Source organism: Microcaecilia unicolor, chromosome 6 (assembly GCF_901765095.1).
Source record: "Microcaecilia unicolor chromosome 6, aMicUni1.1, whole genome shotgun sequence".
Lineage (NCBI taxonomy): Eukaryota > Metazoa > Chordata > Amphibia > Gymnophiona > Siphonopidae > Microcaecilia > Microcaecilia unicolor.
This window is the reverse complement of record NC_044036.1, coordinates 207643865-207670622: the sequence shown is the minus strand read 5'-3', so window position 1 is coordinate 207670622 and position 26758 is coordinate 207643865. Positions and strand designations below refer to the sequence as shown.

Below are 26758 nucleotides of genomic sequence, written 5' to 3'. Positions count from 1 at the left end.
AGTCTGCGTTCCCCACAACTGACAGCAGCCCACTACTCTCCGGATTCTGTCCCCAATATCCTGATAAAATCCGCCAAACGTGTCGCATGGGCTTTAAAAGCACACTATCCCTAACCTGCTTTGGAAGTCCCTCATTTTTTGCATGCAGCAAATAACTCATAGACCAGGGCTTAAAGTAAGCTTTTTCCCATCCAAGATCTGTATAGGTGGACATTCCCAGGATCCAGTCCCTTAAGTGTCTCAACAGACAAGCCTGATTGTAATCGCTCATCTCGGGCATGCCCATTCCCCCCCTCCTCTGGGCTCCAAGTAAATGTTGCCATCGCATTTTTGGTTTTCTCCCCGCCCAGCAAAACCGCACCACGTGACTTTGTAATCTCCTCAAGTCTTTCCTCAATAGTCTGAGCGGCAATGCTTGCAGCACGTATAGCCACTTCGGGAATATAACCATACGATATAAGTGTATTCTACCCATAAAGGACAGTGGTAGCGAAGCCCACGCAGATAGTTGTATTTTGGTATCCCTAAGCAGCTGGGGAATATTATAACTATACAGTTTCATCGGGTTAAGCGGCAGCTGCACCCCTAGGTATTTGAATGCCTCTGTCGCCTGCCGCAAGGGGACTTGATCCCAGACTGCTTGTTTCACCCCCTCACTAGCCAAAGCCTCCGACTTGGCCAAGTTGAGTTTGAGCCCTGAAAACTCTCCATATTCTCGTAGGCTTTCCATTAAGTAGCGCAGTGACGTTTGGGGTTCTGTGATCAACACCAGCAAATCATCTGCAAAGGCTGCTGCTTTGAATTCTCTACCCTGAATACTCACTCCTTTTATGTCCGCATTCCTCCTTAATTCCCTCAAAAGCGGATCTAAGGTCAGTACAAATAACAGAGGTGATAAGGGACATCCCTGCCTAGTCTCCCGCCCAATAGAGAACCATTCTGAGCACATCCCATTAACACTGATTCGCGCCATAGGCCCGTTATAAAGTGTTGCCACTGCATCCGCAAAAAACCCCTCGATGCCATATGCCTGCAGTACCTCAAACAAGAACCCCCAGTCCACTCTATCGAAGGCCTTCTCTGCATCGAAACTAATTAACATAGCTTCTTGGCCCTCTTTTCTGACCCATTCCAGCGCCCCTAGGATCTTTCTCATGTTCTTTGCGATTTTCCTTTCTCGAACAAAACCTACCTGAGACTCCTCAATCAGGGCCGGTAGGAACCGGGATAACCTGTTGGCCAGAATCTTAGCCAATAACTTGGTCTCTGTGTTCAGCAGTGATATGGGTCTATAGGAGTCCGGGAGATGTGCCGGTCTACCAGGCTTTAATAGTACTGTAATATGGGCCTGATTCATATGTGTGGGCATCATTCCCTCCCGAGTTATTACATTAAAGATCTCTGATAGTATCTGGCCTATTTCTGATCTAAGCAGTTTATAGAATTCATTTCGGAGTCCATCAGGCCCAGGCGCCTTACCTAGTGGGCTCTGCTTTATCACCCAATCTACTTCGTCCTCCGTTATGGGAGCGTTTAAGATATGCAGCTCTTCTCTGTCCAAACGTGGTAGGTCTACACTGTCCAGGTAAGCTCTACTAGGTGTTACAATCTCCTCCTGTGGCTTATATAATTCCTCATAAAATTTTTTGAATACCCCAGCTACATCTTTATCAGTGTGCACCCTCACCCCCTGAGTGTTTGTCATAGTGAGTACCTTTCGTGGGCCCTCCCTTCTATTTATGAGCCTCGCTAGAAATCGCCCTCCCTTATTGGCAAATCGATATAGCTGGTATTTATAATATACTGCTGTTTTCTGCGCATTGTGATGCAACAGCTCATTGAGCGCCTGCTGTGTCTCTAATAACTGTGACCTCAGCTCCTGCGAGTGAATCTTTCCATATTGCCTCCTTAATGCAGTCACCCTTCTCTCCAATCGCATCACCTCCTTCTGTCTCACCTTCTTCTTAAAGCTCACGTATGCTATGGTCTCTCCCCTGAGAACCGCCTTAGCTGTCTCCCAGAATAGTACTGGATCGTCCCTATGTCCCGCATTATCCCCTTGAAAGTTAGCCCAACATGTCTTCAGGTGCTGCATAAACTGACTATCTCTATAAAGATATGCGGGAAAACGCCATAGGAATTCTCCCCTCCCCTCCCTATCCAAATGTAATCCCATAGAGACCCATGCATGGTCAGAGACCGCTATGGGACCTATTGTAGCCGCCGTTACCCGAGTAAAGATATCCCTGCCTACTAGTATATAATCAATGCGGGAAAGCGTAGCGTGTGCACGTGAGAGATGCGTGAAGTCCTGCTCTAGCGGATGTAAAGTTCTCCAAACGTCCACCACGTCCAATGCCTCCCCTAACATCCCAAGTCCTCGCAAAGTTCTAGACAGCTCCTGTGCTGTTGGGTGTGATCGGTCCATCTTGGGGTCCATAACCTCATTAAAGTCCCCTCCCATTACCACTGGCCCTTCACCCATGTCCCGCATCCTGCAGATAAGTTGCTTATAGAACTGCTTCTCAAATTTATTAGGTGCATAAATGTTGCATAACAGCAGAGGGTGTCTGTCCAATTCCACCGACACCAATACAAACCTTCCCCTTTTATCCCTAATTGTTTTTTTAATTTGCACTTGGATTCCCTTCCGGAACAAGATAATCACCCCCCCTTTTCCATCTACCGCTGGTGACTCCACAATTTCACCCACCCACCAGCGCTTCAATTTCTCATGCTCCGTTTTAGATAGATGGGTCTCCTGAAGGAGGGCTACTGCTGTTTTCTGATCATTGAGTGCCTTTAAAATTTTATATCTCTTGATGGGGGAATGTATACCTCCTACATTCCATGTTACGATGTTTAACACTGGCATCCCCCCTCCATATCCCACTCTCTGGTCCGTTGTTCCTGCAACTCACTCCCCCAGAGGGCGTCCCAGCCTCCACCCCCCAGGTGTACTCCCCAATCTCGTTCTACAACTTTCCTATATTGGAAGCCAACTATTCCTTCTCTCCACATTCTCACATCTTGCATCCACATTCGTACCCCTGCCTCCCCCCTCCCCCCCTCCGTCTCCCTCCCCCTGCCCTCCCACCCCTCCCCCCGCCCACCCATCCCCCCCAGACTTCCCTCACCCCTCCCCTTCCTCTCCCTCCCCTCATACATTACCCCTTCCATGCCAATTGGCATTCGAACTTCCCTCTCAGGGCTTGGGACTTCTCATAATGTCTGCGAGGGTATAACCCCTCTTCTTGTCCTGGTCACTTGACCTTGCTCTTTCATTAGCTCAACAACGTATATATTATATCCGCATGCCCAGTCTGCACCAACGGGTACAACATCCAAACGAAATCTCCACTCCGGCACCTCTCCTCCCACCAACAAAGCTTCTTGTAGTGCGTCAATTCTGTAATTCCACCAGGCCTCAACCGTTGTTTTGCCCATGTATTCCAGTTGTGTCCATGGTCAGCTTATCCACGTGTTCCTTCGCCGCTCTAAAGGAGTCAAAGTAGAGTACTTGCCCATTGCTGATCACCTTCAGCCGAGCCGGATATAACAAGCTGAACTTATATTTTAGCCCAAACAGTTTGGAGCAAAGAGGAGCAAACTCCTTTCTGGCTGCTGATACTTTTAGGGAGTAATCCTGAAAGCACAGAATTTTCCTGCCTTGGTACTCCAGCTGCTTCCCGGTTCTCAGCTTCTGCAGGATTTCAACTTTATGGGAGTAGTTTAGGATCTTCAATATAGCCACCCTTGGTCTGTCTGCGGTATCTCTTCGTGGCCCTAACCTGTGGGCCCGTTCAATTTTCAGCCTGCCCTCCAGACCTGGTTCCTCTAGCGCTTCCGGCAGCCATCTTTCCAAAAAGGCGCCAAGGTTTTTTTCAGGCAGGGCTTCTGGCAGTCCTACCAGCCGCAGGTTATTCCTCCTAGAACGATTTTCTAGGTCCTCCAACCTCGATTCTAATTCCGATAACCGGGATTCATGCCTGGGTTGCACCTCCGTTAATTTCCGGATTTCATCTTCCGCTTGCCCCAAGCGCTGCTGTGCCTCGCGCATATCCGTTACCAATGCTGCATGCCGTTCTTCCATCCCGTCTAGTTTGTCTAGGATGAGCTGCAACTTGTGCCCCACCGTTTGCTCCACCGCCAGTTTTACTTCTTCGGTGATTTCAGCTGCCCACAGGGAGCTCGGCGACGGTGAGTCTGGCGCGCTTTTGTCCGCCATCTTAGCTTCCACGGGCTTCGCTCTCTCTTTGGGTTCTTTCCTCCCTGATTTTGCCGCCATCCAGCGTCTTTCGCCGTTCCTTTGCGGGGCTTTTTGGGGGCGCTTCTCTCCCAGTGCCTTCCGTATATTTTTACGGAGTTCGGACGCTGTTTGCGAGTGCCGTTTATTCCAAGTCCCGGAGCAGTGCGATCTTCCGTCTCACCGCTTCATTCCCCAACCGGAAGTCATATCTTATACGGTTTTTAAGTCATCCACTTCACATACACACATGGTCTGATCTGCATGGACTTTTTCTCTTATTCATTTATTCAGTCACAAACACATTCTGTTCACATAAAGAACGATCATATGAATGATTTTATTTTAAGTAAATGTATGTGTTTGATTTATATGTCACCTGTATATTATTTTATATAATTTTATAGTTATTGTGTAGTTGTATTTTTATTTTGCTAGACCCCTGAGGCAGGCGTGGTTGTGTGCCAAAACATGGCCCGTGTTGGTTCTATTATAATAGGGGACATAAACCTACACCTAGAAAACCCTAATGCAAACAATGCACGTGAATGCAAGGATTTCCTCCAACTTTGGGACTTCAACTGGCCTAATATGCAGGCAACCCATATTAAAGGACACACACTCGACCTCCTCACACACAAATTATCCTCAGACCTAAACCTAATATTAACAGACACAAAATGGACAGCTCATACCACAAACCAGAACACACAACCTATACCACGAGAGGCCAAATTGACCCTGTAACATTCTGGCAACAGAACTACAAGAACGAATGGATAGCACAAACAGACTCCAAACACTACCTATGAATACCCATCAGACTGAATCTGGACAAACTTCGATCCACTGACCGACAAAATCGTCACCCAAGCAATCAACAGGCTCACCAAATCCCACTGCAATCTGGACATATGCCCCAACAACCTAATAAAATCTGCCCCTCAACGTTTCATAACAGACCTCACGTCATACCTAAATTACATGCTACAGCATGGACTCTTCCCTAAGGATAAAGGAAATATATTACTTACCCCAATACCCAAAGATCTAAAGAAAAGAGCAAATGACATAACCAATTAAAGCCCGGTAGCATTCATCCCTCTGGCAGTAAAACTAATGCAAAGTATGGTAACCAAGCAACTTACCTACTACTTAAACAAATTTTCAATACTACATGAATCACAATCAGGATTTCGATCCAACCACAGCACCGAAACACTACTATATAAGTACATAAGTATTGCCATACTGGGAAAGACCAAAGGTCCATTGAGCCCAGCATCCTGTTTCCAACAGTGGCCAATCCAGGTCACAAATACTCGGCAAGATCCCAAAAATGTACAAAACATTTTATACTGCTTATCCCAGAAATAGTGGATTTTCCCCAAGTCCATTTAATAACGGTCTATGGACTTTTTTTATAGACCTCTATCATATCTCCCCTCAGCCGCCTTTTCTCCAAGCTGAAGAGCCCTAGCCGCTTTAGCCTTTCTTGCGTGTCCCGATGTTACATTTACCCAGTCAATATCGGGTTAATTGAAATCTTCCATTATTATTGTGTTGCCCAGTTTGTTTACGTCCCTAATTTCCTTTAATATTTCTGCATCCGTCTGTTCATCCTGGCGAGGCGGACAGTAGTACACTCCTATCATTATCCTTTTCCCCTTTACACATGGAATTTCAATCCACAGTGATTCCAAGAAGTGTTTTGTTTTCTGCAGAATTTTCTATCTATTTGATTCAAGGCTCTCGTTAATATACAATGCTACCCCTCCATCAATTCGATCCACCCTATCACTACGATATAATTTGTACCCCAGCATGACAGTGTCCCACTGGTTAGCCTCCTTCCACCAGGTCTCAGAGATGCCTATTATATCTAATTTTTCATTTAGTGCAATATATTCTAACTCTCCCATCTTATTTCTTAGGCTCCTGGCATTCGCATATAGACATTTCAAACTGTGTTTGTTGCTCCTATTTACATCATGTTTAGTACTTGACAGTATTATTTAGGGACACCTGGGGGCTCATTTAAAAAAAACTGTGAATGACATTACCAATTACCGTCCAATTGCATCCATACCTCTAATCACCAAACTTTTGGAAAACAGAGTAACCTCGCAACTTAATGAATATATCCAAAAATTCTCCATCCTTCACGAGTCCCAGTCAGGCTTCCGTCCTGCCCACAGCACTGAAACGGTTCTTCTAACCTTAATATCTAAATTTAGACTTGAAATAGCAAATGGATACAACATCATCCTCTTACAATTTGACCTATCCAGCGCTTTTGACATGGTTGACCATTCCATCCTAACCAAACTATTGGGCAAACTTGGGATCGGTGGAAACATTATCAACTGGATTAATAACTTCATTACCACTGGATCCTATTAAGTCGAAGGCACTGCAAATCTATCATCCCCCATGGTCATCAGAATGTGGACTACCACAGGGATCTCCACTCTCCCCAATACTTTTCAACCTTATGATGATCCCCTTGGCCAGACTACTAACCAAACATGGCCTAAATCCCTTCATATACGCCGACGACGTCACCATATATATCCCCTTTAAATCCAATCTATCTGAAATCCACGACAAAATCAATACTGCCATTACTACTCTAACCTCCTGGGCTAATGCTTTTAAAATGAAACTGAATAAAGAAAAAAACACAGTGCCTGGTTCTCTCTTCCCAATACTCCCTTTACCTCCCGACTACTCTCAACACCCCTGATGTCAAACTCTCCATATCCAACAACTTAAAGATACTTGGAGTAACAATAGACAGCCATTTATCTTTTGATAACCATGCCAAATTCATCACGAAGAAAATGTTTAATACGATGTGGATATTGAAACGAGTGAAGCCTTATCTCCCATTCAACACTTTCCGGAACCTGATACAGTCCACTGTTATCACCCACGCTGACTACTGCAATAGTGTTTTTTTTAGGATGCAAAACCCAAATACTGAAAAGATTCCAGACTGCCCAAAACACAGCAGCCAGACTTATTTTTGGCAAATCAAAATTCGAAAGTGCATCACCTCTTTGAGCGAAGCTTCACTGGCTCCCCATCAAAGAAAGAATACATTTCAAGATCAACACAATAACCCACAAGATCATACACGGTGAATCCCCCGGCTACATGAGTGATTTGATCGACCTCCCTGCCAGAAATAGATCTATTTCTTCACAAATTTATCTGAACCTACACCTTCCCAATTGCAGAGGAATTAAATACAAGACCTACTATGCATCCAGTTTCTCCTTTTTGGGCAGCCAGCTTTGGAATGCTCTATCAAGACCTATACGATTAATTAACGACTACTTGCCCTTTAGAAAAATGTTGAAAGCTCACCTCTTTAAGCAAGCCTACTCCAATGTCCCAACCTAATCTTACCAACCTCCATTCCCAATTCTGTTCTGACTTAGATGCCGACCTCATCATTGGTTTTACTTATCCCTCCTCCCCATTCCCCCTCTACGCATCCCATCCTTCTCTTCTCCATCTCCCCTTTATTTTATCTTTCCTTACCCCTTTTCCCCAAACTTATATTATCCTATCCTGTCTACCCTATTTTATCCTAATCATACATTATTCAACTTATCATACATTATTCAAGCTCAACTTCATAATGTTTCACTACCGTTTTGAAATGTCTGTTATAGGACTTTGTATTTCGAATTACTATGTAAGCCGCATTGAGCCTGCATTGTGTGGGAAAGTGCGGGGTACAAATGTAAAAATAAATAAATAAATAAAATAAATTAATAAATAAATAAATAAAGCACGTGGCCTTCCAAAGTTCCATAGGTTTCTAGACATCCCAAGAGAGCAATTGGGCACCCTAGAGGGCACTGCAGTGGACTTCAGATAAATGCTCCCAGGTACACCCCACTGTTACTCCCTTAACTTGTCTGCTGAGCCCCCCCCAAAACTGACTACTCCCAACAGTACACCACCACAATAGCCCTTATAAGTGAAGGGGCACCTATATGTAAGTACAGTGGGTTTCTAGTGAGTTTTGAAGGGCTCACAGTTTCCACCACTGAAACCTTCTGCTCAGGGTGCTGCTGCAGCTCGGAAAGCGAATGGAATGTTGGGTATTATCAGGAAAGGTATGGAAAACAGATGTGAGAATGTTATAATGCCGTTATATTGCTCCATGGTGCGACCGCACCTTGAGTATTGTGTTCAATTCTGGTCGCCACATCTCAAGAAAGATATAATGGAATTGGAAAAGGTGCAGCGAAGGGCGATGAAAATGATAGCGGGGATGGGACGACTTCCCTATGAAGAAAGACTAAGGAGGCTAGGGCTTTTCAGCTTGGAGAAGAGACAGCTGAGGGGAGACATGATAGAGGTATATAAAATAATGAGTGGAGTGGAACAGGTGGATGTGACGCGTCTGTTCACGCTTTCCAAAATACTAGGACTAGGGGGCATGCGATGAAACAGTAGTAAATTTAAAATAAATCGGAGAACGTTTTTCTTCACCCAACGCGTAATTAAACTCTGGAATTCGTTGCCGGAGAACGTGGTGAAGGCGGTTAGCTTGGCAGAGTTTAAAAGGGGGTTAGACGGTTTCCTAAAGGACAAGTTCATAAACCGCTACTAAATGGACGGGAAAAATCCACAATTCCGGGAATAACATGTATAGAATGTTTGTACATTTGGGAAGCTTGCCAGGTGCCCTTGGCCTAGACTGGCCGCTGTCGTGGACAGGATGCTGGGCTCGATGGACCCTTGGTCTTTTCCCAGTGTGGCATTACTTATGTAGGTAGGGGGAGATATGGGTCTGGGTCCACCTGTCTACAGTGCACTTCACCTACCACTATACTACTCCAAGGACCTACCTGCTGCTCTAATGGACCTGGCTATAGTATTTGAGGCTGTTATATAGGCTGGTGAGCACTATCGTTATTCACATGATTTCCTCCAGTGGTCATTTAGGGCACATTTTTATGTCTTATTTGTTAGAAAAAGAGGTCTGGATCAAAATGTTGAAGATTTTGACCTTATTTGGTTTTGTTCCATTTTGGCTATAAAACATCCAAGTGTTAGGCATGCTCTAATCCAACATCCCCGACACACTCCCTTGTGATTGGGATGCACGGCAGATGAAATGCATAGATAGACATCTGCAAAACAAATTTTGAAAATACCAATTTTAGACATTTTGAGAACAAATCCATCCAAATGATGATTTATAACACTTTTTGGATGTTTTTCTCTTTTGAAAACGAGCCCCTTAGTAAGCTGAGGTTGTGGTGTTACTGCTTATTAATTCTTTAATTAATTCTTTCCAATTCTATTTTTGGATTCTCCAAACAGTAAACTGAATTATTGGATTGGACTTGGTAAGAATTTATTATCTTTATATATTTTCTTATTGCTTTTTTCTGTCCTAGTTGAATGTTTGTACAAATGTCTTCCTTGTTTGTTTATATACAAGTCTATAAAAGTTAAATTGGAAAAAAAGTGTGAGTCCTGCCCATGCCTCATCCATGCATCTCCTACGTGTGTGCCCATTATAAAATATGCACTGTGAAAGATACGAGTGTATTTACAGAATAGCACTTAAGCAGAAATTTGGCATATACAGTGTATGTGCACACATATGTGGATATATGTCTCTTATTCTAAACATTTATGTAATTGGCGTGCAAATGTTAGAGCCTATTATATAGAATCACCCCCTATCTGCCTCTGGGAAGCCCAAAACTCTAGGGGTGAATCTGTCCGTAACTTGGTCAGATTAACAAAAACATCCCCAAACCTATAGATAGTAGCTGAACATATGGCTTACTTTTCAGGTGAAAACAACTGAAGAAAGAGAAAAGCTGTCACCAGCATCTCATCAGAACCTGCTCAGCAACACAGAGAAGTTCTGTAACCGAAGCCCTCTGATTATCGAACAGATATAAATGAATGTACATCAAATAACAATATGTGTGTATGTGTTTGAGACCTTGTTGGGACTGAAGAATCTACGATTCTATTGCATGATTTTAAAATGAATCAATTCTTTGCTTTGGGGGAATTAGAGAGAGAAGAAAAGCTAGCGCTCTTAATTGGAAATGATACTTCTCTTTGAGAGTGTTGTGTTTACTTAGGATTGGACACTGGAACTAAGATCAGGGTATAATTAAAGGAAGGGCTTTGGAGATTAACGGCAGCATATGGGGACCACAGCTCTGCTTTTTATCTGAAGTTTCTCATAAAATGAGCTTTAGGTTCTGTTTTCTCACACACCCTCTTACATTTCTAAAGGCTCTTTGAAATTTGGCCACAGGGGAAAAACAGCAATATATAGATGTAAATTTCACATCGTCTCCACCAGACCATTCCATTTGTTTTTAAGTTCATAATCAGCATGGTCAGATTTCTTAAAAGTTTCCTTGCCTAGCCCATATAATTTAGTCCTAATTTTTACAAAATATTTTATAGGGCAATGAGTTAATAAGGAATAGACGTAGTTAAATTCTCTTTTCTAAAGTAAGGATTTGTTAAGTACAGAAGGAATTTCTGGCTAAATATCTAATATATCCAAAAGAGTACTTGGAAAAAATATATAATATTATTGTTGGAAATAGTTTATGGCAGATCTGTTTTTACGGTAAGTTTGCTCTAATTATGCAAATGTGTTCTGCTTTTTTATATTGAAGGACAACATATTTGTGAAACAAAAATCTACATAGCATGGAGACATTTTATTGAAATTTGAAGGATCATTATGCTAACAAGTTTATATATGTGCAATATTGGAGAAAACTGTCTAAACACACTATTGTATATGGTAACACTGACACAATTATTCAATCCAATTTTAGCTGTTTTCTCTTTATTAGCATGCTTAAATTGCAGGACAGTGAATTGAGGGCTTTGTGGCATTAATGCTGATTACCAGATGTTATATAACACAGTCCTCAAGGGGTTTTCAGGATATCCCTAATGAATAAGCATGAAGTATACTTGCATGCATTGGAAGCAGCATATGTATATATCTCATGTATATTCATTTGTATAACACTAATCATAACTATACATTATGATTTCCATTGTTTTTACCTTTTTTATAGTCCAAAAATATTAATTATATATAATCTTTCCACAGCTTAACATAGTTTTTATATAATGGAAATCATTATGTATAGTTATGATTACAGTTATATATATTTATATTGAAATACATTGAACCCTATATTTGTGATAGTTGATAATGTATATTCATTTGAGATATCCTGAAACCCAGACTGGCTGGGGGAGGAGGGGTTGAGCACTACTGTATGACCAAGAGTTTAAATTTTGAACAGAATCAAGCATATTGCCATTTCAGGTCCCTCTTGAGGGTCTATGAAAGTCTTGGGAGTAGACTAGAACACTGAAAAGAATCCTTCATTAAAAATATTTAGTTTTAATATATTTTTGCAGGGCTTGACTTATCTATGAATGTATCTATTGTGTGCAAGGTCAGTCACTGATGCCCATATAGCATTCAGGGTTTTTTTTTTGGTGGCTTAGAACATAACAGGGTTATGACTGCTGTTGGTTTACTTTATGATACCAATTCTAGTCCATCCTAGCATGGGTTTTATAGCCAGTCAAGTAGTTGTGATTTTCCACCTGGTCAAGCCAGGTGACCAGGCTGGAACTTTTTGTCACTAAATTAAAATGTTTTTGAGCTTGCTTCATTTCCCTTATTGAAGCTGGAGTAGAAGGTGGAAGCCCCGCCTCCTCCACCTACTGGTCCTGACCTGGTATCTAGCATATTCTGTCTGATGTACACTTGGAAATACAGAGATCTCTCTTTATAACATTATAGTCAAGGGAGGAAAATAACTCACATAGACTGCATTTTCAAATACATGTGGATTATTTCTTTTCAAAGAACACCCACACAATAATACGTTGTAAATATCTTTTCAAAATTGGAACTTTTCAGCAATGTGGATAATTTGAAAATCAATCCCCCACCCCTAACCCCTCGTGTCATAACAATTACAATGCCTTATATAATAATTTCTTGGCCCCTCCTGAGCTAATCTATTATAAGGAAAGGCCATTGTAATTTGAATTTACCCGAGTCAGAAGCTGTGGGGCTGACAAGGCTCAGAAGTTCTCGTTCTTTTTCATAGTCATATCTGCAGAGCAGCTGATCCTCCTTGAGTACAAACTCATCACCCTTCTGTAGCTGTCTTTCACACACACAGCAGGAGAAGCAGGTCAGATGATAAACACTCTTCTGTGCACGCATCACAAACTCCTTAGGGGCAATGACTGCAAAGCAGCCACTACACTTCACAGCAAACAACCTAGGGCAAAAAGAAGAACATAAGACAATAAGATGAGCCATGTTGAGTTAGGCCAAATCCCACAGAGCCCAACATCCTATCTCTGACAGTGGCCATTTTGAATCATGAATATCCAGCAGATTCCAAAATGTAGATCATTGTTCATTTCAAACGATAAGCAATGGCTTTCTCAAGTCTTCCTGGCTGTTCATTTTTGGATTTTTCCTCCAGGAACTTGTCCAAATCTCTTTCGAGCCTGCTGTTTTAGTTGCCTTGACTACAGCAAAAAAATCCCACAATTTAATTATGTGCTGCATGAAAATATATTTTTTTATGATTTGTTTTTAGTCTGCTGATTGCTAGTGTCAAGATCCCTTTGGGTCTATAACTAGGCCAGTCTGCCCCTAGCAGTTGAACCATTCCACCTTAGTACAGTGAGAATGTGTAAACTATTGCTATAGCATCCCCTTCTGGGATGGCTACACTGGTTCTGCTTAACCCTATATAAACCAGAGATGGTGGTGTGGTTGTTTTATAGTGTTTCAGTAAGGCAGCAAGGGTGTTTCATGGGCATTCCAAATATACATGCACTATTATAGAGTATGCCCCTCTGTGCCTGTCTCGAAACACCTAGCCACCCACCTGGGGTTACCCTGAGGCCACTTAGAGGGTCTATCCCCAGCATAGCTCAGGTCTGCCTGCACCTGCTGCTCTTGCTCTACACTAGCACCCTCCTCCCACCGACTGGGTCATAACCGCCTCTGGGTGAGACTCCTGCTCTCAAATTATCCCCAGTGATTTCTAGGTTACTGGATCCACATTCCCAGTGGTCCCACAGTTCCCAGAAAGTACTCATAGACTCACCACACAAACTACCAGGATTCGTTATCAGTCCAGACAGGCAGATGCAATAAACAATTATTTATTGTCTTTAAAAACTGAACAATGAACAAAAAATGTGCAATCAGCAAACAATACTGAAATATGAATCAATTATAACAGTAACTGAACATTTGCTTACTTCCTGGAAAGTACCTGGGAAGATCAGGGCATATATCTGTTCACCAGTTATCAAATATAACTGTTTTTTTTACAGGGCTTCAGCAAAGATCTCTCTCTCTCTCTCTCTCTCCATGCTGAAACTGAAGCAACAGCCAGCAACAACTGCTGGGTAATGTCAAACTCCAGGCCACTCAGAGCCCAGTCAACAAATTTTTAAAAGTATACTGCTCACAATACTGTAGATTCATTTCTTCACTAAGTGAAACTAAAAGAGGGCATGCACTTTTCTATAACAGCTTTAACATAAAACATGCACTACCTGCTGGCCAAACTAGAGAAATGCACTTCAAGATCATATAAAGGCAATTTTACAGGCTTAAACCCAAACATCCAGAAATTCCAAATCTAGTTCATGAGAATGCGATGTGAATTTCAAATTAGGTTGTAAAGAATTCAGACTAATGAATGCTGTGAGTGCTTGCAAGGATCCATTCCAGATGAAAAAAATATCATCTAAAACATGTTTCCAAAGGAGTATGTTTTTGAACTCATCTGATCCAAATTCTGAACAATTGCTGAATTATAAAGAACAACGGTGGATCTTTTCTTTGAATATTCTTCACCCCACGGGGTTAAACTCTGAGCTAGAGTGGTGGTCATTGATCTCATTGGCTGACTAGATTTTAACTAGACAGTCTATCAGAATGGGTCCTTTCACAGTCAACTGATGTGTATTTAACCACGAGCGTCTTACAAAAATGCTGCGGCCATTTTCCTTTCTGAGAGAACGATGTTGCAGTTAAAATTGTAAGTTAATAGGTATCAGAGGGGCTTTTATATTAATAGGTTTTACAGAAGAAATACAGATTGCAAAGTTGTTGTCTCTAACTGGCTATGTTTTTCTGTAGTGAACCTCTTCCCTGACAAAGATTCGAAACCTGGCCATGTCAGCAGAGGTTCTCTCTATATTGAAAGCTGTGCTGCCAGTTAAGTAACATTCAGATTCTGAGTTAAAATATTTTGAGCATAAGAAAGTTTTTAAACAAAGTGAAATTTATAGGAAAGTTGTGGATCGATGACAATTTGCACACTGCTGCTGTATGAAGGTACACAAACAGTGTTGATGCAATGCATTCTGATGATCCCAGGAAAATTAATCAGAACCAGTACAGCATTATAACCAGTACAACATCATATTTATTACATATGAATTGACATCTATAGGGGTTTGGTGCCTACTCTACTAATGTATGACAATCAAAGGATTTAATTCATAGGAATATATGGACGTCTCCAGTATTTAGCATGCACTAAAAATGCTATTGCAGCTTAGTTAAAGACCCCCCTTAGAAAAGGAATGAAAACAGAATCTATCAAAACAGAGGAAAAAGACTCAGAGTAATAATGGAGCACTGAAATGTACTTCTCCAATTCAGAAAACTCCTCCGTCAAATGAGGTAACAGAGGACATTGAACCTATAGTGCAGCGTTCCGAATGGTCCATTTTTTTTTGCCCTGAAGCAGCGTCCGTGAAAGAAGGCCCTAGCAGCTTGGACCTTGGGATACCAGCAGCAATAACTATGAGACAGCTTACCTGAACTCCCTGCAAATACTCTGCAGCTACTGTGTGCAGACAAATGTAAAAACTTGAGCTTTATTGGCCACTTTAAGCACATTTTTGAACTGATTGTATTTAGTTGTATTGCACACGGTATCAATGACCTTTGACGGGTTTTTTTCTGTTGATGACTGAATCGGGGAAGCACATTTGAGTGCTCTATTATTACTCTGAGGCTTTATCCCTCCATTTTTGGTAGATTCTATTTTCATTTCTTTTCTGAGGGGGTCTTTTATAAAGGTGTGGTAGCATTTTTACTGTGCGCTAATGATTAGTGCTTGCTAAATGCTAGAGAAGCCCATAGGAATATATGGGCACCTCTAGTGTTTACAACATGCTTATTTTTAGCACACACTAAAAACTCTAGCGTGCCTTTGTAAAAGGTCCATTGAGTAAGGTGTTTTTGATTATGCTTTGTAAATTTTTGTCCCTCACACCTCATTGATTTTTGACTAAATAAGTACATTTCCCCAGATTCTAGAAACAGCGACTAAAGGTGCATGCACAAATCAGTGCACGTAGCTGATTTGTGCAAGCAACTCAATTGCTTAACAAGCTAATCAGCACCAATAATTGGCCACTAACAAAGCAATTATCGGCACTAATTAGAATTTACATGCACAACTTCCTAAGCATATTCTGTAAAGTGGTGCACATAAATTCTAATGTGTGTCTCACAAAAGGGGGTGTGTATATGGGAGGGGCATAGATGGGTTGTGGGCATTCCTAAAAAATTGCACATACTGTTATGGAATACGCCCGATATGTGCCTAAGTTAGGCATGGCATTTACACCAAGTTTTAGCTGGTGTAAATGGTTGTGCCTAAATTTTAGTTGTGGGGACAGGCACTATGCATATTCTATAAACCATGCCTAACTTTAGGCAAGGTTTATAGAATAATTCTAAATGCAGTTTTTTCAGCCCTGATTTTTTATGTGCCATTTAAATAAGTTGGTCCCTTGTGTGTTCTTAATAATGCACACTGGGGCCCTTTTACCAAGCTGCGGTAAAAAGGGCCCTGCGGTAGCGACGGTGGCCATTTTTGCCATGCACCAGGGCCATTTTTACTGCAGTGGGTAACAAAGGCCAAAAATTGACATCACCATCCGGTAAAATTGCATTTACAGCATGGTCATGCGCGGGAGAGCACTTACCGCCACCCACTGAGGTGGCGATAAGGGCTCCTGCGGTAACCCGGTGGTAACCGGCAGTGCTGATTACCACCAGGTTAGTTCTCACTACTAATTATGGAAAAAATTTATATACCACCAGAAATGGCACTCATTTGAGGCAGAACTACCGCTAGCAGCTGTGGTGGGCCAGTGGTAGTTTCAGGCTGCCGCATAGCAAGCTCTTATCCACACGCCAACCCTTTAGTAAAAGGGCCCCACTGTTTCCCAATAATGTGTGCATTCAAGAACCATTGTGCATACACAAATAGAGTGCACATGCATGCACTATTGAATACTAAGGGACATGCCATGAAGTTATTAAGTAGTATATTTAGGATAAATTGGAGAAAATATTTTTTCAGGCAATAAATAGTTAAGCTCTGTGCTTTTACCACATTCTGATTGCCAGAGTATGTGGTAAAAGCTGTTAGCATAAGTAGGTTTAAAAAATGTTTGGACAAATTCCTGGAGAAGTCCATAAACCATTATTACGCTCATGCTTATTCTTGGGGGTAAGTAGCTACTTTTTTTTTTATTCCACCAGGTACTTGTGATCTGGATTAGCCAATGTTGGAAACAGTATCCTGTTTCCAACAGTGGCTAATCCAGATCACAACTAACACTGGATCAGACCAAAGGTCCTTCCCACCTAGAGGGGCATAATCGAACGAAAACGTCTATCTCCATGGGCGTTTATCTCCGAGAACGGGTCCGTGAAGGGGCGGACCGAACCGTATTTTCGCAAAAAATAGACACCCATGTTTTATTTGACAATTTGTGAGCTGGGCGTTTTTGTTTTTCAGTGATAATGGAAAATGATAGCGCCCAGCTCAAAAACAAATAAATCCAAGGCATTTGTTTGTGGGAGGGGCCAGGATTCGTAGTGCACTGGTCCCCCTCACATGCCAGGACACCAACCGGGCACCCTAGGGAGCACTTTTACAAAGACAAAAAAAAAGGTAAAAGAGCTCCCAGGTGCATAGCACCCTTCCCTTGTGTGTTGAGCCCCCCAAATCCCCCTCAAAACCCACTGCCCACAAGTCTACACCATTACTATAGCCCTAAGGGGTGAAGGGGGGCACCTACATGTGGGTACAGTGGGTTTGGGGGGGTTGGGCGACTAAGCATTAAGCAGCACAATTGTAACAGGTAGGGAGGGATGGGCCTGGGTCCACCTGCCTGAAGTCCACTGCACCCCCTATCAACTGCTCCAGGGACCTGCATACTGCTGCCAGGGAGGTGGGTATGACATTTGAGGGTGAAAATAAAAAGTTGTGAAACATCATTTTTTGTGGTGGGAGGGGGTTAGTGACCACTGGGGGAGTCAGGGGAGGTCATCCCCGATTCCCTCTGGGGGTAATCTGGTCATTTAGGGCACTTTTTGGGGCCTTATTCGTGAAAAAACAGGGTCCAGGAAAAGTGCCCTAAATTCTAGCTACAAATGCATACTTTTTTTCCATTATTGGCGAAAGGCGCCCATCTCTGTTTGGGTGATAACCATGCCCCAGTCTCACCTTCACCACGCCTCCGACACGCCCCCGTCAACTTTGTACGCTTCTGCAATGGAGTGCAGTTGAAAACGTCCAAATTCGGCTTTCGATTATACCGCGTTATTCGTTTTTGTGAGATAAATGTCCATCTCCCGATTTAGGTCAGAACTTGGGCGTTTTTCTCGTTCGATTATAAGCAGGCTAGTATCCTAAGGACCTTTGGTCTGATCCAGTGTTACAATTTTGATGTTCTTAAACTGATCATGTAAGACTCAGCCAGTGTGCTGCATTCCTCTGACTCATCCAATATATTTTATTTTACAGTGTGGTTGGAGTCAATTTTTGAAACTGTCCCCAACAAATCCAGTAGATTTCAGTAACACTACTATATATATATATATATATATATATATATATATATATATATATATATATATATATATATGTAACACTCCTATATATATATATATATATATATATATATATATATATATATATATATATATTTTATTGTTCTTGTGGTGGAGAGAGAAAGGTTGATCAATACTGAGTTCTATGGGCACAAGTTCAAATCTTTCAAGTACCCTGAAATGCTTCCAGTTTCAGTGGAGAAATCATAGACTGTTAAAGCACCATACACTTCATATAGGTGACCTTCCAGAAATGGATTGGAGCATTGGGAGTAGAAGGCTATGATGCTACTCCCTGTTTGTTATTACCTTGTCCTATAAAAGTTGCTCTTCCTTATACCTTTCACAAAAGAGCAAATTTGAATTTACACTGTTCTCTCAAAAAATTAACATTCTTGATTCAAGAGCACCTTCAGCTTGCAGAATGCATTGTTCCAGTTATGTTAATTACTCCAGGGGTCCTTTTACTAAGATGTGGCAGAGGATGACCTTAGTGTGCCCTTATGTGGGTTTATCCCACTGCTAAGGATATTTTCAACGCTGATGCAGTACATTTTTTTATGTTTTCAATTAATGGCTATGTGCTAATGTCACCACTAGTGCGCGGCCATCAAAAATTACTGTGTGAGTACTTAGGTTACACATTTTATAGGCAGTAAGGGCTCATGCTTTAATCGTGCGCTAAACATTAAGCATGCTATAATATAGAGGCATTAACTAAGTAGCAGAGACATGGCCACTCTTAGCCCCAGACAAGTATCTCAACCAAAAAAATAATCTTTTTTAGTGAGTGGGTAGCGTGTAATGATTTGAAACTTACAGAAGAACGCTTCAGCACATCATAGTAACATAGTAAATGATGGCAGATAAAGACCTGTACAGTCCATCCAGTCTGCCCAACAAAATAAACTCATTTTACATGGTATGCGATACTTTATATGTGTACCTGAGTTTGATTTGTCCTTGCCATTTTCAGGGCACAGACCGTAGAAGTCTGCCCAGCACTGTTCTTGTACTAAACGTTCTGAAGCTAACATCGACACCCCTTAAAATTTACACTCCAGCTCATCCATATCTATTCAGTCATGAATCATGGCACAGACTGTAGAAGTCTGCCCAGCAATGGTTTTGCTTTCCAATTACTAGTGTTGCCACCCAATCTCTGCTAAGATTCCATGGATCCATTCCTTCTAAACAGGATTCCTTTGTGTTTATCCCATGCATGTTTAAATTCCATTACCTTTTTCATCTCCACCACCTCCCACAGGAGGGCATTCCATGTATCCAACACCGTCTCCGTGAAAAATACTTCCTGACATTACTCCTGAGTCTGCCCCCCTTCAACCTCAATTCATGACCTCTAATTCTACCGCCTTCCCGTTTCTGGAAAAGGTTTGTTTGTGGATTAATACCTTTCGAATATTTGAACGTCTGTATCATGTCACCCCTGTTTCTTCTTTCCTCCAAGGTATACATGTTCAGTCGGCAAGTCTCTCCTCGTACGGTTTGCAATGCAAATCCAGTACCATTTTTGTAGCTTTTCTTTGCACCGCTTCCAGTCTTTTTACATCTTTAGCAAGATATGGCCTCCAAAACTGAACACAATACTCCAAGTGGGGCCTCACCAATGACTTGTAGAAGGGCATCAACACCTCCTTTCTTCTGCTGGTTATACCCCTCTTTATGCAGCCTAGCATCCTTCTGGCCGTGGTCGCCGCCTTGTTGCATTGCTTCTTTACCTTCAGACCCTCGGACACCATCACCCCAAGGTCTCTCTCCTGAGTCGAGTTTACTAATTTCTCCCTTTCTATCCGGTATCTCTCTTTTGGGTTTCTACACCCCAAGTGCATCACTCTGCACTTCTTGGCATTAAAGTTTAACTATAAACTATTTGTCAGAAACCAAGTCAATACAAATCAAAACTGAAAAACAAAAAAACAACAAAAAACAAAATCCACAAAGTTAAATATTTGTAATAATGAATTGTGCTCAGTTTTTTTTGGTGTATTACAAGAGACCCGAAGACTCAAGATGTGTAACCTCACCATACCACCATCATTGCACACCCTGCCTCCACTCCCTATTAATTTGAATTCAAAAATGATATCAATCTTAGCAAAAAATAAAATACTACTTAGCTTGAGTGGAGGGGATGGGATTATGATCTTCTTGATGTTCTCATGGATGTTTCAACTCAGGAAGTGGTGCGAGTCCCCGTACAGGTCAATGTAATACTTTTAAATCTCAAAATCACCCCTTCTATACATGACTCATAAAACTGCGCTTTCAACACTCAGTGTCTATTGTTCAATGTTCATAGCTCCCTACATGGGCCATGTTTCGCCAAGAATGGCGTCCTCAGGGGAACTAATCTACAAAAAACAAAAATAAACCAAAAAAATAAACAGTCCCAAAAATTCTATGCAAAATCAGTCGAAGCCCTTATCATATAAAGTAAAATCTAGACCATTCAAATAAGTACTTTCAAAGCTTTCCAATTGTTATTCACAGTTCGGCAGATCATAGGGAGGAACAAACTCCCATCAGGGTTAAATCCTGCAAAATAACGCCCACACATGCACAGTGTTTTTATAGGCTATCAGCTGACTCGCAAGCGCAGGAAATGTTGAAGTAGCATTTAATCACAATTTTGGACATTTTAAATGTCTAGTGATAGATCAAGTGCAGCAACACATTCGGGGTGGAGATTGCAGTAAATTGTTACTACAAGCAGAGCAAAGATGGATCCACAGACTGATGTCGTTAGAACCTATGGGCTTGAATTCATCTCTACAATGGGGAGCATTTTTGTAAGAATTTTCGTGAACTTTTGTTTATGTCAGTAATTCATTTTTATGCTCTTCTGAGCCTTACAACATGCAGCGTGCACTGTCTCTTTAACAGATTGTCTACAGCTGTCAGTAGATTTTCAGGGGGATTAGCCGATCGACGTAGTATCTGAGTGACGTACTCTTCTTTGATTGGACAATTTTGTTTCAAATTCCCCTTCAGAATCAGGTGAGGATGCTGATAATCTTGTAGAACATTGATAATAACAATGACGGTAGGAAGACATGCTGTGTGAATGAGGAACAGTCATATTTCAAGTTTGCTATTATGATATGACTGATATTGCGTGTGTTTTAATTCAGCAAAGCATGCCTGGCGTGGAAACCTTGGTGTGAGCGGGTTCCCTGATGAAGATATTCAAAACGGGACCGTAGGAACCGGCACAGTACAGAGATGAAACAGGCGTAGAATTGCAAAAAGAATATGACAAGATAAGTGAATGGCTTTACTTTTTTCTAATAAGTGAACAATGTATTTTTAGTTTCACTTAGACAGCACAGTCATTCAATTTAGAGGACATTTTTTTATATAAAAAATTTTTCAATAAAAAAGTATAGGAATAAAAAATAAATGTTTGAGGGTTTTTCAGTCGGTGATGACTTTTTCTACATGCTATAAAATTAACACCGATGTGTGAATATAGCTGTAGCAGTTGAGACTTTTCCCTCATTCACACAATAATCACTGCTATTGTAGTTATTAGATTGTCTAAAGAGTTAGCAGTATATCTGGGGTTGGAATTTTGAAGTAGAGATTGCCAATCTATTTCCCTGTTCAGGCCACTAGGGGCCACTGTATTCCATCTAAAAATAAGTTCTTGTTCCCTTTTCGACAGAATACGAGGTACGTCACCACCTTGGGGCAAACAATCTGAATGAGCACTACAAATTTTAAATCCTGGGCTGTGTGATGGGTTTGTGCCCAGTGATCCACAAGAGGTGCCTCACGTTTATGGTTCCTTAAATTGCTTAAATGTTCCCCAATCCTTTGTTTCACCCGTTTGTTAGTATGCCCGATGTACCACTTGGCGCACGGGCAAATAATCCCGTAGACAACTTGGGAGGAGTTGCAATCCGTGGAGCTTTTAAGAAAAAAGGGTTTACAGTACCAGTTTTAGGATTGTTTACCATCGTGGTGTGCCAAGCTTACTGGCAATACGCGCATCAAACACAACCCTATGACCGTTTTCATCATGTGTAGTTATGTTACGATAGGTACAATTAGCAAATGAAAAAATTTCTCCCAGGTTTCGATCCCTGGTGTAGGCAAATAAGGGTGCTTAGTCAAAGCCGTGAACAGATAATATCAGCCAGTGCTTATTAATGATATTCCTAATCACCCTGGTCTGATGGGGCACTGCATTGGACTTCATAAATTGCTCCCAGGTGCATAGCTCCCTTACCTTGTGTGCTGAGCCCCCCCCCAAAACCCACTCCCCACAACTGTAAACTACTACCATAGCCCTAAGGGGTGAAGGGGGGCACCTACATGTGGGTACAGTGGGTTTGTGGTGGGTGTCCTCAACTGTTTTCCGTCGCAGGGACGTCCAAGTTTCATGGGGGTGTGTCGGCAGGGTAGCGGAGGCGGGACTGTGGCATGCTTAAGAAAAGGGCGTCCTCGGCCAATAATAGAAAAAAGAAGGGTGTCGCTGACGAGCACTTGGCTGACTTTACTTGGTCCATTTATTCTTGCGACCAAGCCTCAAAAAGGTGCCCGAAATGACTAGATGACCACCGGAGGGAATCGGGGATGACTACTACTACTATTTAGCATTTCTATAGCGCTACAAAGCATACGTTCCCCTTACTACCTCAGTGGTCACCAAACCCCTCCCACCCTAAAAAAAACTTTTTTTGCCAGCCTCTATGCCAGCCTCAAATGTCATACCCAGCTCCATAACAGCAGTATGCAGGTCCCTGGAGCAGTTTTAGTGGTTGCAGTGCACTTCAGGGAGGCGGACCCAGGCCCATCCCCCCCTACCTGTTACACTTGTGAGCAGTACAGTAGCAAGGGCAGCTGACACCTGGGGCGGGTCGCCGCTGTGCACCCCCCCTGGGTGCAGCACGGCGCACCCACCCCCCTCCAGAGCGCACCCTCCCCCCTCCAGAGCGCACCCCCCGGAGCGCGTACTTACGAGGGAAAATGGCGAGGGATGGGCGGGAGGGCCGAACCGCCCCGACTGCATGTTGCTGGGAGCTGCGTCGGCTCCGCTGGTTCCCTGCTCTCTCTGCCCCGGAACAGGAAGTAACCTGTTCCGGGGCAGAAAGAGCAGGGAACCAGCGGAGCCGACACCCCCCAGCAGTGTGCACCCGGGGCAGACCGCCCCACCGCCCCCCTTCCTATGCCTCTGAATGTGAGCCCTCCAAAACCCACCCGCAACCGACTGTACCCACATGTAGGTGCCCCCTCACCCCTTAGGGCTATAATAGTGGTGTACAGTCATGGGGAGTGGGGTTTGGGGGGGGGGGGTTTGGGGGGCTCAGCACCTGGGAGCAATTTGTGAAGTCCACTGCAGTTGCCCAGTTGGTGTCCTGGCATGTCACGGGGACCAGTGCACTATGAATTCTGGCTCCTCCCACGACCAAAGGGCTTGGATTTGGTCGTTTTTGAGATGGGCGTCCTCAGTTTCCATTATGGCTGAAAACCGGGGACGACCATCTCTAAGGTCGAACATCTCAACATTTAGGTTGACCATCTCTAAGGTCGACCTAAATGTTGAGATTTGGACGTTCCTGACCGTATTATCGAAACGAAAGATGGACGCCCATCTTGTTTCGATAATATGGGTTTACCTGCCTCTTCGCAGGGCCATCCTGCGAGGACGCCCTCATGAAATCTTGGGCACCCTGTTCGATTATGCCCCTCCACGTATTTTTCTGTCCCCAGAGAGCTTACAATCTATGGGGTTCTTATACTAAGCAGCGGTAAGCTTTCTGCAGCAAAAAGGGCCTTACTGCAAGGTAAGCTCAGGTATTTTGTGGTAATTTTTGTCATTGGTGTGCGCTTCCCACATGCAAAAAAATTGATTTTATTTTTTTAGCACTGGGATGAGTCTTGGGATGGAGAGTAGGTGTGTTCTGTGCTAATCAGTTATATTGCTGTGTGCTAACTGATTAGCATGTGATTAGTGCATGAGCTCTTACCACCTACAAAATAGGTAGTGGTACGGGCTCATGGGTTAATGGGCATACACTAATAACAGCTGGATGGTCCTACATCAGAGTTTCAATGGATTTTATGCAGTGTCTAACAGAAGGCCTCAACCTATTTATCTACGCTGATGACGTTACATTATACATCCCATACAAACATGATCTGGCGGAAATCACCAACAAAATCAAGCTAAGCTTAAACATCATGAACTCATGGGCAAATGCATTCCAACTAAAACTCAATACAGAAAAAACACACTGTCTCATCATCTCATCCCGGTACAATACATACCAACCCACAAATATTAACACCCCAGGATACACCCTCCTAGTCTCAGACAGCCTGAAAATTCTCAGAGTAACAATCGACCGCAACCTATCACTAGAGACCCAAGAGAAATCCACCATAAAGAAAATGTTTTTCTCAATGTGGAAACTCAAACGCGTAAAACCATTCTTCCCGAGGGAAATATTTCGTAACCTGCTACAGTCCATGGTACTAAGCCACACAGGTTACTGCAATGTAATCTATGCGGGATGCAAGCATCAAATCATAAAGAAACTCCAGACTGGCCAAAACACAGCAGTCAGGCTTATATTTAGAAAAACACGTTTTGACAGCGCCAAACCACTCAGAGAAAAACTGCATTGGCTACCAATCAAAGAACGCTTCACTTTCAAAATCTGCACGGCTTTTCATAAAATTATTTACGGCGAGGCACTGGGATACATGACAGACCTCATCGACCTGCCAACCAGAAACACTACGAAATCTGCACGATCATACCTAAACCTCCACTACCCAAGCAGCAAAGGACTCAAATACAAATCCACTTACGCAACCAGCTTTTCCTACCTAAGCGTACAACTATGGAACACATTGCCAAAAGCAGTAAAAACTACGCTCGACCACCTAAATTTCCGGAAAGCACTAAAGACAGACCTGTTCAGAAGAGCATACCCCACCAACCCAACATAAAAATACCTGGTCACTTGTGACACAATATAACCAAACCCCGTAATGGACATTACTTGACTTTTCTTCCCCATTTCTCTCTCTAAGCTCCCCCCAACTGTTCCTATCATACAAGTACCTCATTATACCACAATATCACTTTGTATTCATTCATACCATGTATTTGTTCAGACCGTAATTGGTAACGCCGTTAACGGTTATGTGTAAGCCACTTTGAGCCTGCAAAAGGTGGGGAAATGTAGGATACAAATGTAATAAATAAATAAATAAAAAGTGAACTGTGATATTGGATACTGCATTTTGGTGACATTGGATGTAGTGTCGTTGTACACTGTCATCCCCCAGACAGAGGCATTGGATGTTTTAAAGGATTTCTTAGATCAGAGACCTGCACCAGATGTTCCTACATCTTTCATCCAGCAGTTAGCAGCTTTGGCCATGAAGAAAAATTGTTTTCAGTACAGTAACCAGCTGTTTCAACAAGTTTCCAGGGCAACCATGGGGGCCACGATGGCACCCTCTGTGGCTAATTTGTTTATGAGCCATTTTGAAGAGCATTTTGTATACCCAGCAGAGGATATTAACAAGAACAAATTTTGGGTTTGTTTTATTAAGGATATCTTCCTGCTATGAGAAGGTGATGAACAGGGGTTATCATCCTTTGTGGAGTATCTGAATGGCATTCATATGAAAATGAAGTTTACCTTACACTTTGATACTTGCTCTATTTTCTATCTGGATGTGGTGGTTAGGAAAGACTTTGGTGCATTTTCTACAACAGTGTTCTGGAAGAAGACTGAAAGGAACACATTTCTTGACTACAGGAATTGTCACCCTAAAGCATTACTTGACAGTCTCCCTTTTTTCTCAATTTATTCGCTATAGCAGAATTTGCTCTGATGAAAATGATTTTAAAAAACAAGCTAGAGATCTATCAACTAGATTGCTGAGCCGTGGCTATCCTACAAATGTAATGAAGACAGCTTATTACAGAGTGAGGTTCAAAAATAGGGAATTTCATTTATAGCCTCATGATAAACCTACAGTTGATGATGATGTGTTTACATGTATGTTGAAGTACATGGCTGCAGCCCCACTGGGGTGTTCCGACTACGCTACCAACATTTTCAAATCCTTCCATCAGGTTTGCATTCAGTCGAGGTAAGAAATTGAAGGAGATATTATGTCCTTTGGAGCTCTCAGACATAGGAGGGACATAAGAGTTGCAGTGAATGTTCAATGTGCGGGATAATGATAGAATCTTCCTCTTTTTTGAATTCAAGCACTAATTGTGTCTATCAGTTGACAGCAAATACTACATGGTGTTTACTGTATTGTCTGACTGTGCATGAAAGTTTATGTAGGACAAACCAGGGCCACCGTTAGAGCCAACCAGGCCCAGGCAGGACTGGACCACTGTGCCCCCCCCTACTCGGGTCGCCGCTGCGCTACCCCTCCCACTCGGACCGCTGCCTCACCAACTTGCCTACCCCCTTACCGACTGCTGCTGTCCTCGCCTGCTCCAGCTGCAC

The 26758-nt window shown here is 42.5% G+C and overlaps 1 protein-coding gene across 1 annotated transcript in view; it reads right to left on the bottom strand.

Moving 5' to 3' along the window:
- The window catches only part of LMX1A (LIM homeobox transcription factor 1 alpha), a 210231-nt gene that overhangs the window by 52898 nt on the left and 130575 nt on the right, over nt 1-26758 (bottom strand). The window contains exon 3 of the mRNA XM_030206581.1: nt 12344-12576. Within this exon, the coding sequence (XP_030062441.1) occupies nt 12344-12576 (233 nt within the window). The remainder of the gene's footprint in view (nt 1-12343; nt 12577-26758) is intronic.